Source organism: Pristiophorus japonicus, chromosome 8 (genome assembly GCF_044704955.1).
Source record: "Pristiophorus japonicus isolate sPriJap1 chromosome 8, sPriJap1.hap1, whole genome shotgun sequence".
NCBI lineage: Eukaryota > Metazoa > Chordata > Chondrichthyes > Pristiophoridae > Pristiophorus > Pristiophorus japonicus.
Window position 1 is genome coordinate 122,726,704 of NC_091984.1, and position 16,442 is coordinate 122,743,145.

Consider the following 16,442-nt stretch of genomic DNA (forward strand, 5'->3'; position numbering starts at 1 on the left):
CGCTGGGAGTAAATCAGCCATCACGGATCCTCTCAAAATCCCCTTGCAGAATGTGTTCACTTGCAAACAAAGCCCTTGCCATCCATAAGCTTATCGTGGATGACTGCATCGACATCATGGCATTAATGGAAACTTGGCTGAGGGATAATGACACACTACCTTTAATCGAAGCCTCCCCTCCCGGCTATACCTTTCACCACTTGCCCCGCCCAGACCGCCATGGTGGCGGTACAGCTCTCATCACCAAATCATGCCTTGGTCTGTTCCCCTACTCCTCCGGCACTTTCTCATCTTTTGGACATCTCACCTTATTCCACCCCTCTAACCTCTCATTCAGAGTTCTCTACCGCCCACCCAAGTATGATAAAAACGTTATCACGGATATATCCTCACTGCTTTCCTCCCTCAATCTATGCACCAAGCGACTTCTCATCCTCGGTGACTTCAACCTCCATCTCAATTCATCATGCTCTCTCTCCTCTAAGTTCACTACCCTCCTGTCCTCCCTTAATCTCTCCCTACATGTAAATTCCTCAACCCATATTCACGGCCACCTCGTGACCTTGCAATCTCTTGTGGCCTTGCTATTCCAACTATTAAAGATAAAGCCATCTCTGACCATTTCCTTGTATCGTTCTCGACCCACATTCCCCTTCCCTAATCCAAACCTACTTTCTTCTGCATCTGCCCCTGGAAAAAAACTCTCTCCAAACTCTATTACAACTGCACTTATCAACTCCAAACTGTCCAACCTTTGGCCCTCTTTTAACAATGACATTTCTGCAGCCACCAATCTGCTCAACCACACCCTCATTACCACCTTTGATGCCCTAGTACCTATTAAAAAGATTACTCTCCCACCCTGGCCAATCCCCCTCGTACAGCCCTTATCTTCGCTCCCTCAAGTCAAAAGGGCGCAGACTTGAACGGATGTGGCAGACAACTGGTTTAGCCATTCACTGCCAGATCTGGCTGGAACACATAAAAACACAATCGGTTCCTACTCTCGTCGACAAAAACTGCTCACTATTCCAGGCTCAAACTGAATTGCAAAAATAACCCCTAGCTACTATTCTCTACTGCTAACCATCTCCTTAAACCACTCTCCCCTGTCTCCACCACATTCAGCTCCTACAACAAGTGTGAGGAGCTCATGGACTTCTTTATCTCAAAGATTGAGACCATCCGATCAGCTGCCTCGGCGAGTTCCCTTCCTTTCCCTAGCCCACAGGGCCAAACTTCATCTGAGGCTCCCACCTGTCCTTGCCCTAAATTCATATCTTTCTCTAGTTTCTCTTTGATCTCTCCTCTTAATCTCTCCAAACTCACCTTATCCATGAGACCCACTTCCTGCTCTCTTGACCCTATTCCCACTAAACTGCTGACCACCCAACTTCCTTTTTTGGCTCCCATTGTTAACGGTTCTCCTCAGGTACTGTCCCCCTCTCCTTCAAATCTGCTGTGATCATCCCTCTCAACAAAAAAAAAACCCTTGACCCCACTTTGCTTGCTAGCTATTGCCCCATCTCCAATCTCTCTTTCCAGTCCAAAGTACTTGAACATGTTGTCACCTCCCAAATCTGTGACCATCTTTCCATGAATTCAATGTTTGAATCCCTTCAATTTGGTTTTCGCCCTGCCACAATACTGAAACGGCTCTCATCAAAGTCACAAATGACATCCTTTGTGAGTTGACAAAGGTAAACTATCCCTCCTCGTCCTTCTGGACCTGTCTACAGCCTTTGACACAGTTGACCACTCCATCCTCCTCCAATGCTTCTCCACCATTGTCCAGCTGGGTGGGACTGCACTCGCCTGGTTCCATTCTTATCTATCTAATCGTAGCCAGAAAATCTTCTGCAATGGCTTCTCTTCCCACTCCCGCATCGTTACCTCTGGTGTCCCCCAAGGATCTGTCCTTGGCCCCCTCTTATTTATCATCTATATGCTGCCACTTGGCGATATCATCTGAAAGCATGGAGTCAGTTTCCACATGTACGCTGACGACACCGAGCTCTACCCCTCCACCACTTCTCTCGACCCCTGCTTGCTATCTAAATTGTCAGATTGCTTGTCCAACATCCAGTACTGAATGAGCAGAAATGTTCTAAAATTAAATATTAGAAAGATCGAAGCCATTATCTTTGGTCCCTGCCACAAACTGCGTCCCCTAACCACTGACTTCATCTCTCTCCCAAGCATCAATCCGAGGGTGAACAAGACTGTTCGCAACCTTGGTGTCATATTTGACCCTGAAATGAGTTTCCAGCCACATATCCGCGGCGTAACTAAAACCGCCTTTTTCCACCTCCGTAACATTGCCTGCCTCTGCCTCAGCTCTTCTGCTGCTGAAACAATCATTTATGCCTTTGTTACCTCTAGACATGACGACTCCAACGCACTCCTGGCTGGCCTCCCACATTCTACACTACATCAACTTGAGGTCATCCAAAACTCAGCAGCCCGTGTCCTAACTCGCACCATGTCGAGCTCACCCATCACCCCTGTGCTTTATGACTTACATAGGCTCCCGGTTAAACAACGCTTTGATTTCAAAATTCTCATCCTTGTTTACAAATCACTCCATGGCCTTGCCCCTTCCTATTGCTAATCTTTTTCAGCCTCACAACCCCACAAGATGTCTGCGCTCCTCAAATTCTTCCCTCTTGAACATCCCTCATTATAACTGCTCAGCCATTGGTGGCCGTGCCTTCAGCTGTTTGGGCCCTAAGCTCTGGAACTCCCTCCCTAAACTTCTCCGCCTCTCTACCTCCCTTACCTCCCTTTCCTCCTTTTAAGACGCTCCTTAAAACCTACCTCTTTAACCAAGCTTTTGGTCATCTGCCTTAATTTCTTCTTTTGTGGCTCAATGTCAAATGTATCTGTTTTGTCCTGTAACACTGCTGTGAAGCGCCTTGGGACGTTATACTACGTTAAAGGTGCTATATAAATAAAAGTTATTATCCTTTAGATGTTTATTTCCTTTTTCTTCAGGTGTTTGTAATTGGCCCTGACAAGAAACTGAAGCTCTCCATCCTGTACCCAGCCACCACTGGGAGGAACTTTAATGAAATTCTAAGAGTTATTGATTCCCTGCAGCTGACGGCTTGCAAGAAGGTGGCCACACCTGTGAACTGGAAGGTGAGGATAATGTCCTGCAGCAAAAAGTTTTATTCATTTGTTGGTTCTAGTGCCCGTTTAATAAGGGGGCACTTGATTTAAAGCTCTACTTTAAATAGTTGTGGAGTAGGTTCACAGCGAAAGTTCACTAGGTTGATTCCGGACTATGAAGGTATGAGAGCAGAATTGGCTAAAGTGGACTGGGAAAGTAGATTAAAGTGTAGGACAGTTGATGAACAGTGGTGTACATTTAAGGAGATATTTCATAACTCTCTCAAAATATATTCCAGTAAGGAGGAAAGGGCGTAAGAGAAAAGATAGCCATCCATGGCTAACTAAAGAAATAAAGGATGGTATCCAATTAAAAACAAGGACATACAAAGTGGCCAGAACTAGTGGGAGGACAGAAGATTGGGAAGTGTTTAAAAGCCAACAAAGAATGACTAAAAAAAATGATTAAGAAAGGGAAGATAGACTATGAAAGTAAACAAACGCGAAATATAAAACCAGATAGCAAGAGTTTCTATAGGTATATAAAAAGGAAAAGAGTGGCTAAAGTAAATGTTGGTCCGTAGACGTTGAGACCGGGAAATTAGTAATGGGGAACATGGAGATGGCAGAAACTCTGAACAAATATTTTGTATGTTTTTATGGTAGAGGGCACTAATAATATTCCAGCAGTGGATAGTCAAGGGGCTATAGGTGGAACTTAACACAATCACAATCACCTAAGGAGGTGGTACTCAGTAAGATAATGAGACTAAAGGCGGATAAATCCCCTGGACCTGACAGCTTGCATCCTAGGGTCTTAAGAGAAGTAGCAGCAGGGATAGTGGATGCATTGGTTGTAATTTACCAAAATTCCCTGGATTCTGGGGAGGTCCCAGCAGATTGGAAAACGGCAAATGTAACGCCCCTATTTAAAAAAGCTGGCAGACAAAAAGCAGGAAACTATAGACCAGTTAGCCTAACATTTGTGGTTGAGAAGATGTTTGAGTCCATTATTGAAGAAGCAGTAGTAGGACATTTGGAAAAGCAAAATTCGGTCAGGCAGAGTCAGCATAGATTTATGAAGGGGAAGTCATGTTTGACACATTTGCTAGAATTCTTTGAGGATGTCGTGTATGTACTTTTGGGATCACTAGCCACTAGATGGCGTCACTGTTGGAGGCCATTGGGCTGCACGCATGCGTGTGCAGCCCAAGTACAAAAGGCCAGCCATTTTGTATATTAGTCACTTTGGGCCTTAATAAAGCAGAGCCAAGGTCATACCTCTTGGAGTTAAACAGTACTCAGTCTAACAGTTATTGCATACACAACATTTGGCGACGAGGCAACAAGAACCTTTGTATGCAAAAATGAGCACAATTGGATTGTTGGAGCAATTTGTGGAAGGAGAAGATTGGGCAGACTTTGTGAGCCGTTTGAGCCAGTTCTTCGTGGCCAACAAAATGGAGGAGATCAGTGACGCAGATCGGTGCCGGGCCGTGTTCCTCACGGTTTGCAGTCCAAAAATTTATGGTCTGATAAAGAATCTACTCCTGCCTGTGAGTTCAACAGAGAAGACGTATGAAGAATTGTGTACACTGGTACAGGACCACCTTAAGCCAGACGAAGGCATCATCATCTCGAGATACAGATTTTACACGCACGTTCGCTCAGAGGGCCAGAATGCGGCGGAATTCGTTGCTGACCTGAGACGTCTAGCGGGACTGTATAAGTTCGGGGCTGTGATAGCAGACATGCTGCGGAACTTCTTTGTAATCGGCATCAACCATGAGGTGATCCTGCATAAACTACTGGCGGTGGAGACGTTGGACTTGAACAGGGCCATTCCGATTGCTCAGTCATGCATGACGACGGATAGAAGTCTAAAGCAGATATCAGTGAAAAATCGAAACTGGGCAAGTACTGTAAATATGATTGGTTCGACAAAGCGGCACATGGCAGGGCCTACCCGACTGTGTACGCGGAACCTGTGGCTGCCCAAAGTCAACCAGCGGGAATGCATCCGATTTCTCCGTGTTGGCGTTGTGGGGGAAATCACTGGCACCAGCAGTGCCGATTTAAGCAATATAGTTGCAAAGCCTGTCTGAGAGTGGGGCATCTCCAGCGCAAGTGTCCGCAGATGTGACACACCACGTGGAGGATGATGGTCAGACTAGCGTGGATCCGATACGCAATCCGAGATACCAGAGAAGGAAGTGTATGGACTGTACTCGTTCCTAACTAAGAGCAAACCGATAATGATCAACGTGAAATTTAATGGGGTGCCGGTACCGATTGAACTGGACACTGGGGCGAGTCAATCGGTAATGAGCCAGAGGGCATTCGACAAGCTGGGATACTAAGGCTGTGAGGCTCAGGCTGAGTCCAGTCAATGCCAAGTTGCACACGTACACCAAAGAACTCATAACCGTGATTGACAATGCCACAATTAAAGTGTCGTATGACGGTGCGGTTCACGGTTCACAAATCTTCTAGAATTTTTTGAGGATGTAACTAGTAGAGTGGACAAGGAAGAACCAGTGGATGTGGTGTATTTGGTCTTTCAAAAGGTTTTGACAAGGTCCCACACAAGATATTAGTGTGCAAAATTAAAGCACATGGTACTGACATGGATAGAGAACTGGTTGGCAGACAGGAAGCAAAGAGTAGGAATAAACAGGTCCTTTTCAGAATGGCAGGCAGTGACTAGTGAGGTACTGCAAGGTTCACTGCTGGGACCCCAGCTATTTATAATGTACATTAATGATTTAGAAGAAGGAATTGAATGTAATATCTCCAAGTTTACAGATGACATTAAGCTGGGTGGCAGTGTGAGCTGTGAGGAGGATGCTAAGAGGCTGCAGGGTGACTTGAACAAGTTAGGTGAGTGGGCGATTGCATGGCAGATGCAGTATAATGTGAGGTTATCCACTTTGGTGGCAAAAGCAGGAAGGCAGAATATTATCTGAATGGTGACAGATTAGGAAAAAGGGAGGTGCAACGAGACCTGGGTGTCATGGTACAACAGTCATTGGCATGCAGGTACAGCAGGCGGTGAAGAAGGCAAATGGCATGATGGCCTTCATAACGAGAGGATTTGAGTATAGGAGCAGGGAGGTCTTACTGCAGTTGTACAGGGCCTTGGTGAGGCCACACCTTGAATATTGTGTAGAGTTTTGGTCTCCTAATCTGAGAAAGAACATTCTTGCTATTGAGGGAGTGCAGCGAAGATTCACCAGACTGATTCCCGGGATGGCAGGACTGACATGAAGAAAGACTGGTCGACTAGGTTATATTCAATGGAATTTAGAAGAACGAGAGGGGATCTCATAGAAATATATAAAATTCTGATGGGACCAGAGAGGTTAGATGCAGAAAGAATGTTCCCGATATTGGGGAAGTCCAAAACCAAGGGTCACTGTCTAAACTATTTAGGACCAAGATGAGGAGAAACTTCTTTGCGAATTGTGAACCTATGGAATTCTCTACCACAAAGTTGTTGAGGCCAGTTCGTTAGATACATTCAAAGGGGAGTTAGATATGGCCCTTACGGCTAAAGGGATCAAGGGGTATGGAGAGAAAGTAGGAATGGGGTACTGAAGTTGCATGATCAGCCATGATCATATTGAATGGTGGTGCAGGCTCAAAGGGCCAAATGGCCTATTCCTGCACCTATTTTCTACGTTTCTATGTACCGCTATAGATTGTCCCAGGCAATGGACCAACGCTGTTCGGCAGGAACTGGCTTGGAAACATAGAAACATAGAAAATAGGTGCAGCAGTAGGCCATTCGGCCCTTCTAGCCTGCACCGCCATTCAATGAGTTCATGGCTGAACATGAAACTTCAGTACCCCATTCTTGCTTTCTCGCCATACCCCTTGATCCCCCGAGTAGTAAGGACTTCATCTAACTCCTTTTTGAATATATTTAGTGAATTGGCCTCAACAACTTTCTGTGGTAGAGAATTCCACAGGTTCACCACTCTCTGGGTGAAGAAGTTCCTCCTCATCTCGGTCCTAAATGGCTTACCCCTTATTCTTAGACTGTGACCCCTGGTTCTGGACTTCACCAACATTGGGAACATTCTTCCTGCATCTAACCTGTCTAACCCCATCAGAATTTTAAATGTTTCTATGAGGTCCCCTCTCATTCTTCTGAACTGCAGTGAATACAAGCCCAGTTGATCCAGTCTTTCTTAATAGGTCAGTCCCGCCATCCCGGGAATCAGTCTGGTGAACCTTCGCTGCACTCCCTCAATAGCAAGAATGTCCTTCCTCAGGTTGGAGACCAAAACTGTACACAATACTCCAGGTGTGGCCTCACCAAGGCCCTGTACAACTGTAGCAACACCTCCCTGCCCCTGTACTCAAATCCCCTCGCTATGAAGGCCAACATGCCATTTGATTTCTTAACCGCCTGCTGTACCTGCATGCCAACCTTCAATGACTGATGTACCATGACACCCAGGTCTCTTTGCACCTCCCCTTTTCCTAATCTGTCACCATTCAGATAATAGTCTGTCTCTCTGTTTTTACCACCAAAGTGGATAACCTCACATTTATCCACATGATACTTCATCTGCCGTGCATTTGCCCAGTCACCTAACCTATCCAAGTCACTCTGCAGCCTCATAGCATCCTCCTCGCAGCTCACACTGCCACCCAACTTAGTGTCATCCGCAAATTTGGAGATTCTACATTTAATCCCCTCGTCTAAATCATTAATGTACAGTGTAAACAGCTGGGGCCCCAGCACAGAACCTTGCGGTACCCCACTAGTCACTGCCTGCCATTCTGAAAAGTACCCATTTACTCCTACTCTTTGCTTCCTGTCTGACAACCAGTTCTCAATCCATGTCAGCACACTACCCCCAATCCCATGTGCTTTAACTTTGCACATTAATCTCTTGTGTGGGACCTTGTCGAAAGCCTTCTGAAAGTCCAAATATACCACATCAACTGGTTCTCCCTTGTCCACTCTACTGGAAACATCCTCAAAAAATTCCAGAAGATTTGTCGAGCATGATTTCCCTTTCACAAAACCATGCTGACTTGGACCTATCATGTCACCTCTTTCCAAATGCACTGCTATGACATCCTTAATAATTGATTCCATCATTTTACCCACTACCGATGTCAGGCTGACCAGTCTATAATTCCCTGTTTTCTCTCTCCCTCCTTTTTTAAAAAGTGGGGTTACATTGGCTACCCTCCACTCCATAGGAACTGATCCAGAGTCAATGGAATGTTGGAAAATGACTGTCAATGCATCCACTATTTCCAAGGCCACCTCCTTAAGTACTCTGGGATGCAGTCCATCAGGCCCTGGGGATTTATCGGTCTTCAATCCCATCAATTTCCCCAACACAATTTCCCGACTAATAAGGATTTCCCTCAGTTCCTCCTCCTTACTAGATCCTCCGACCCATTTTATATCCGGAAGGTTGTTTGTGTCCTCCTTAGTGAATACCAAACCAAAGTACTTGTTCAATTGGTCCGCCATTTCTTTGTTCCCCGTTATGACTTCCCCTCATACTGCAGAGGACCTATGTTTGTCTTTACTAACCTTTTTCTCTTTACATATCTATAGAAACTTTTGCAAAGCGCCTTAATGTTCCCTGCAAACTTCTTCTCGTACTCCATTTTCCCTGCCCTAATCAAACCCTTTGTCCTCCTCTGCTGAGTTCTAAATTTCTCCCAGTCCCTGGGTTCGTTGCTATTTCTGGCCAATTTGTATGCCACTTCCTTGGCTTTAATACTATCCCTGATTTCCCTTGATAGCCACGGTTGAGCCACCTTCCCTTTTTTATTTTTACGCCAGACAGGAATGTACAATTGTTGTAGTTCATCCATGCGACTGGAATGGCATCAAGGCGTTGTCGTCGGAGGAAGACACATGTGCCCAAGTACTGAGCAAGTTCCCCTCGCTGTTCGAACCAGGCATCGGCAACTTCGGGAGCCAAGGTGCAGATTCATGTGGACTCGGATGCAAGACCCGTCCATCGTAAAGCTCGAGCAGTTCCATATACGATGAGGGAGAAGGTCAAAATTGAACTGGACAGACTCTAGCGTGAAGGGATCATATCACCAGTTGAATTTAATAAATGGGCCAGCCCCATTGTTCCTGTGCTGAAAAATGATGGCACAGTCAGAATCTGTGGAGACTACAAGGCTACGATCAACAGGATTTCAAAACAGGATCAATACCCGTTACCGAAGACTGATGACTTGTTTGCAACGCTAGCTGGGGGAAATCGTTCACCAAATTGGACTTGATGTCGGCCTACATGACACGAGAGCTGGTCGAGACGTCGAAGCGACTTACATGCATTAACACACATAAAGGACTGTTTATTTATCACAGGTGCCCTTTTGAAATTCACTCGACTGCAGCAATATTTCAGAGGAACATGGTGAGTCTACTGAAGTCCATTCCCAGAACCGTCGTGTTTCAAGATGACATGCTGATCACAGGTCGTGACTCCGAGGAACATCTGAACAACCTGGAAGAGGTTCTACACCGTCTGGACAAAGTGGGACTCAGACTGAAACGCTCGTAGTGCGTCTTCATGGCACCAGAGGTCGAATTCCTAGGGAAGAAAATTGCTGCTGACGGCATCAGACCCACGGACGCGAAAACCAAGGCCATCAAGAATGCACTCAAAACCGCAGAATGTGACGGAGCTGCGTTCGTTCCCGGGTCTACTCAACTACTTTGGTAACTTCCTACCTAAATTGAGCATCTTATTAGAACCACTGCACATGCTGCTAAGAAAAGGCGACTAGGTGTGGGGTGCGTCTCAAGACAAAGCTTTTGAGAAAGCCACTAATCTGCTTTGCTCTAACAAGTTGCTGGTACATTATGACTCATGTAAACATTTAGTATTGGCCTGTGATGCTTCGTCATATGGAGTTGGTTGTGTACTCCAACAAGCTAATGAGTCGGGTAAACTTCAACCAGTCGCGTATGCTTCAAAAAGTTTGTCTAAAGCGGAAAGAGCCTACAGCATGGTAGACAAAGAAGCACTAGCCTGTGTGTATGGAGTTAAAAAGATGCATCAGTACATGTTTGGTCTTCGGTTTGAACTGGAGACAGATCGCAAGCCGCTCATTTCACTGTTCTCTGAAAATAAAGGTATCAATACCAATGCTTCATCCTGCATCCAGAGGTGGCGCTGACATTATCCGCTTATGATTTATGTCATTCGCCATAGACCCGACACTGAGAATTGTGCCGATGCTTTGAGCCGTCTGCCGTTGCCCACACCGGAGGTGGAAACACCACAACCGGCAGACCTGTTGTTAGTTTATGGATGCTTTTGAGAGTGAAGGAACCCCTGTCATGGCTCAACAAGTTAAGACCTGGACCAGCCAGGACCCGATTTTATCGGTGGTGAAGAGTTGCATCCTCAAAGGTGATTGGTCTGCCATACCCAAGCAAATGTGTGAGGAGACCAAATCTTACATTCGTTGCAAAGTCAAACTGTCTATTCAGTCGGATTGTATACTGTGGGGCAATCGTGTTGTTATGCACAAGAAAGAGAGAGAGAAATTTGAACGTGAGCTACATAGCACACATCCCGGCATTGTAATGATGAAAGCCATTGCTAGGTCTCATGTATGGTGGCCGGGAATTGACTCTGAGCTGGAATCATGTGTGCATCAGTGCAACACTTGCATGCAGCTCAGCAAAGCACCAGCGGAATCGCCGCTGAGTCTGTGGTCGTGGCCGTCGAAACCATGGTCCAGGATCCACATAGACTTTGCAGTTCTCTTCCTGGGGAAGATGTTTTTAGCTGTGGTGGATGCATATTAGAAGTGGATAGAGTGTGTAATCATGTCATCCAGCACATCCACAGCTACCATTGGGAATCTCCGTGTCATGTTCACGACACATGGTCTGCCTGACATCGTTGTTAGCGACAGCGGATCGTGCTTCACCAGTCAGGAGTTTCAAGAGTTCATGAAACTCAATGGTATCAAACATGTAAGGTCAGCACCGTTCAAACCTGCATCCAATGGGCAAGCAGAACGTGCTGTCGAAATCATAAAGCAGAGTATGAAGCGAGTAACCCAAGGGTCACTGCAGATCCGCCTGTCATGCATACTGCTTAGTTACAGGACAAGACCACACACGCTTACTGGGGTCTCACCTGCTGAACTAATGATGGAGAGGTCTTGAGACCAAGCTACCTCTTGTACACCCTGACTTGAATAATCATGTTGAATATAGAAGACAAAGTCAGCAAGGATATCACGATCGCGTAGCTGTGTCACGCGATATTTCTGTAAATGATCCTGTATATGTTCTGAATTATGGTCAGGGTCCCAAGTGGATCATTGGTACTGTCATGGCCAAAGAGGGCAACAGAGTATTTATTGTCAAGCTCAAAAATGGGCAAACATGCAGGAAACATATGGATCAGACAAAGCTGCGGCACACAGACGAACCGGAACAGTCGGAGGAAGAGACAATCGATGACCAACCAACCAACCTACCCCCAGTCATCAGAGGACTCAGTGGTCATCGATGAATCGGGACTTTCAATCCCCGACATGGCAATTGCCACTCCCATCAGGTCAGCCATCCAGCCACCAGTCACAACCGACTCTGAACACTCACCCAAGTTGAGTTGAACTGAGACTGTCAACCTGGGAGCTTAAACACCGGACTGTCTCATGTATGTACTTTTGGGATCACTAGCCACTAGATGGTGTCACTGTTGGAGGCGTGCAGCCCAAGTATAAAAGGCCAACCATTTTGTATATTAGTCACTTTGGGTCTTAATAAAGCAGAGCCAAGGTTATACCTCTTGGAGTTAAACCGTACTCAGTCTTAACAGTTACTGCATACGCAACAGAGGATGTAATGAACATGGTGGATAAAGGGGAACCAGTGTATTTGGACTTCCAGATGGCATTTGACCAGGTGCCACATAAAAGGTTATTGCGCAAGATAAAAGTTCACGGGATTGGGGGTAATATATTAGCATGGATAGAGGATTGGCTAACTAACAGAAAACAGAGAGTCGGGATAAATGGTTCATTCTCGGATTGGCAATCGGTAACCAGTGGGGTGCCGCAGGGATCAGTGCTGGGACCCCAACTATTTACAATCTATATTAACGACTTGGAGGAAGGGACCGAGTGTAATGTAGCCAAGTTTGCCGACAATACAAAGATGGGAGGAAAAGCAATGTGTGAGGAGAACACAAAAAATCTGCAAAAGGTCATAGACAGGCTAATGAGTGGGCAAAAATTTGGCAGATGGCGTATAATGTTGGAAAGTGTGAGGTCATGCACTTTGGCAGAAAAAATCAAAGAGCAAGTTATTATTTAAATGAAGAAAGATTGCAAAGTGCTGCAGTATAGCGGGACCTGGGGGTACTTGTGCATGAAACACACAAGGTTAGTATGCAAGTGCAGCAAGTGATCAGGAAGGCCAATGGAATCTCGGCCTTTATTGCAAAGGGGATGGAGTATAAAAGCAGGGAAGTCTTGCTACAGTTGTACAGGGTATTGGTGAGGCCACACCTGGAATACTGCGTGCAATTTTGGTTTCCATATTTACAAAAGGATATACTTGCTTTGGAGGCAGTTCAGAGAAGGTTCACAAGGTTGATTCCAGAGAAGAGGGGGGTGACTTATGAGGAAAGGTTGAGTAGGTTGGGCCTCTACTCATTGGAATTCAGAAGAATGAGAGGTGATCTTAGCATAACGTATAAGATTATGAGGGGGCTTAACAAGGTGGATGCAGAGAGAATGTTTCCACTGCTAGGGGAGGCTAGAACCAGAGGGAATAATTTTAGAATAAGGGGTCGCCCATTTAAAACTGAGATGAGGAGAAATTTCTTCTCTGAGGGTTGTGGATCTGTGGAATTCGCTGCCTCAGAGCTGTGGAGGCTGGGACATTGAATAAATTTAAGACCAAAATAGACAGTTTCTTAAACGATAAGGGAATAAGGGGTTATGGAGAGCGGGCAGGGAACTGGAAGCGGGCAGAGAACTGAGTCCATGATCGGATCAGCAATGATCTTATTAAATGGCGGAGCAGGCTCGAGGGGCCGTATGGCCTACTCCTGCTCCTATTTCTTATGTTCTTCTGAGGGGGTTGACTTATGAGGAAAGGTTGAGCAGGTTTAAGGGGCCGCCCATTTAAAACTGAAATGAGGAAAAATTTCTTCTCTGACGGTTGTAAATCTATGGAATTCTCTGCCCCAAAGAGCTGTGGAGGCTAGGTCATTGATTATATTTAAGGCGGAGATAGACCAATTTTTGAGCGATAAGGGAATAAAGGGTTATGGGGAGCGGTCAGGGAAGTGGAGCTGAGTCCAAGATCAGATTAGCCATGATCTTACTGAATGGCGGAGCAGGCTCGAGGGGCCAAATGACCTACTCCTGCTCCTATTTCTTATGTCTTAATGTTCTTTTTTCCAGTTAGTCAACAACTAATAAGAGCACAAATTTAAAAGATTTTATCGCCGGGCAGATAAACAGGTGATAGTGCCTCGTTTTACACCTTCCCCCAATTTTTCTTTTTCATAGACTTCGGTGGAAGAGAAAAAGAGGAGAGGTACGAAAGGGGCTGCCAATTCACTATCACGTGTTTTCTTTATGATAAAAGTTACAATTCAAGTTATTTTTCCCCTCTGGGGTAGGAGGGAAAGAACAAACTTTCGGCACCATTCACCAAAATAAGTAAGCCTTGGTCTAATATTAGCCGAGGTTGTTGCGAAGTATTTTTTGTAAAACGGTATTGATGGCAAATTTTATTTTAAAAACAAAACATTTCTTTTCTCCACAGGCTGGTGAGGAGTGCATGGTTCTTCCCAACATTCCTGCAGAGGAGGCAGCCAAGCTCTTCCCAAAGGGAATTCGCACGGAAAAACTCCCATCTTCCAAAAGCTACCTGCGCTTCACACCCCAACCCTGAAACGCAGCAGCAGGCTATTCACGGCTACATTAATCACCACCACTGTGCCTGTCCTGAAATTCAACGGTGACTGAACATGGACAAACGGGAATCATACTCTTAAAGACAAAGGCCTTTCTTTATAATAACATTCGTTAATGTAACAGTTCTATAATAAATAGTCTAATTTACTGGAATGTGGCGTTTCTGAAGTGTATTTGTAAATCCACTCTGCTTAGACAGTAGTGAAGATGATTGTATTGTACTCCGCCGATAGGAATACACTGTAAAACTGATCAGACTGTTGACAGGCCCGAGCATTGTGATGCTGCAGGTAGGTGTTCACCTGCAGCAGTCACTGTGCATTCCAAAAGAGCGCTTTGAGACATTTTGATAGATGTGAACAGAATTTTAAAAAGACCTGCAATTAAATCACACCCTTAAAGCATCACCAGAAATTTTGGTAATTTTAACCCCCAAAAAACAGGTGGGTTGGGGTTGGATAAGATATTAAAATTGTTTAAATCTCAAATCCAACCCCAACCTCTGCCCACTTTTGGGTTTAACGGAGGTGGGACAGGGGACAGGCAGCCACACTGCTCCCGGGAGACAGGTTGGCTATTTAACTATTATGATGAGGATGGGAGCCTCATGTTTAACCTGTTTTACATGTTTAACCCTGGCAGGCCAGGTTTCCCAGGACTCGGGAAACTCGGCAGCTTAAAGGAGATGAGGACAGCTTCGGGGGAATGACAAGTGCCTTTACAACACTGTTTGTGGGCCAGGAGGAGCAGGAGTGCTTCTTCGTGCCCCCACTCCCCCCAAGCTTACCTCCTTCCCTAACATCGGACATCGGACGCCCCCCATTCCATTAGATTGTTATGTGAGCTAAATAAATGCTAATCATTCACTCATGCTCCCCCACCATTTGTGCCATTGGATCACTGGGCAGAATGTGACCCTGATTCGAAATGTGCAGCACTGCAGGTGATCACTTCAATGGACTGTGTGGATAATGCATTGTTGTAAAAAGAAGACTAGTATTTATATAACTCCTTTCACGACCACCGGATGTCACAAAGCGCTTTACAGCCAATGAAGTACTTTTGGAGTGTAGTCACTTGTAATGTGGGAAACACGACAGCCAATTTGCGCACAGCAAACTCCCACAAACAGCAATGTGATAATGACTGGATAATCTTATTAAAAATGTGTTGATTGAGGTATAACTATTGGCCAGGACATTAGGGATAGCTCCCCTGATTTTCTTTGAAATAGTGCCATGGGATCTTTTACGACCACTTGAAAGAGCAGATGGGACCTCAGTTTAACATCCGAAAGACGGCACCTCCGACACTGCAGCACTCCCTCGGTACTGCCCTGGAATGTCAACCTAGATTTTTTTGTGCTCAAGTCTCTGGAGTGAACCCACAACCTTCTGATTCAGAGGCGAGGGTGCTACCCACTGAGCCAAATGTGTGAATCTTCTAAAGGGCCTCTTGCCCAACCCGATCAATACTTTCACAGTAAACTAATTTTTAAATGCTGTCTGCATTCGGCAACTGACCAACATATTCCTGACCAAATAACTATTAAGCGTTGTTCATAAATTGTAACATTTTCAAAGAAGTGGAGGAACAGTGAAATTTAAGGTTGCAAATATACAGATTTTAAAGAGCAGGACTGCAGGTGGAAGAAAGAAGCTATAAAAAGCCAAGGAATTCAAGGTTTTACACAGTGTGACAAAAGTAAAGATGTGACGATGAACACTTCATTGGCTCTAAAGCGTTTTGGGACATCCGGTGGTCGTGAAGAGCAGGCAAGTTCTCCTGGTGACCTGGCCAACTTTTATCCTTCATTTAACATCACTAGAACAAGATTATCTGGTGGTTTATCTTATTGCGGATTGGTTCGTCCGAATGGCCTGTTTCTGTGTTGCAACTTCTATGCATTTCTACACTTTGAAATAGAGTATTGTTCAAAGTTTCATTGATCGCACATATAACATGTCATAAACAGCGCCTTGAATATAAGTAACCCGCAGTGTTTGATCAGAAAACCCACCAAAGAAAAATTTCAAGGGGGCATGCTTTACCTTCTCTTTGACATTATATACAACAAAAAACATTCCAGTTACTTTCACGGCACTAAGAGTGCCTTCCATGGGTTTTCCATTCGCATTAATTTCTATTGATGCCCCGGAGTGAAAGGAGAGCAGAGCTAATAAACAGCATGTGCTGCCATACTCTGTGAATTGCCAATCATAAAAAAGTTCCAGATGTTGTTTACTGCAGACTAGTGAGTTTGAATCTCTTTACCTACAGGATCCGGAAATTTACATGAACTCAAAAGGCTTTTAGGCTAATTAAACACTTTGAGACATCCGGTGGTCGTGAAAGGCGCTATATAAATCCAAGTCTTT

General features: G+C 45.2%; 1 protein-coding gene across 1 annotated transcript in view; it reads left to right on the forward strand.

Annotated features, from left to right (window-relative positions):
* The window catches only part of prdx6 (peroxiredoxin 6), a 49,325-nt gene extending 35,108 nt beyond the window's left edge, over positions 1 to 14,217 (forward strand). The window contains exons 4-5 of the mRNA XM_070886212.1: positions 2,995 to 3,141; positions 13,913 to 14,217. Of these exons, the coding sequence (XP_070742313.1) occupies positions 2,995 to 3,141; positions 13,913 to 14,041 (276 nt within the window). The 3' untranslated portion in view covers positions 14,042 to 14,217. The remainder of the gene's footprint in view (positions 1 to 2,994; positions 3,142 to 13,912) is intronic.
* Positions 14,218 to 16,442: the final 2,225 nt, after the last annotated feature.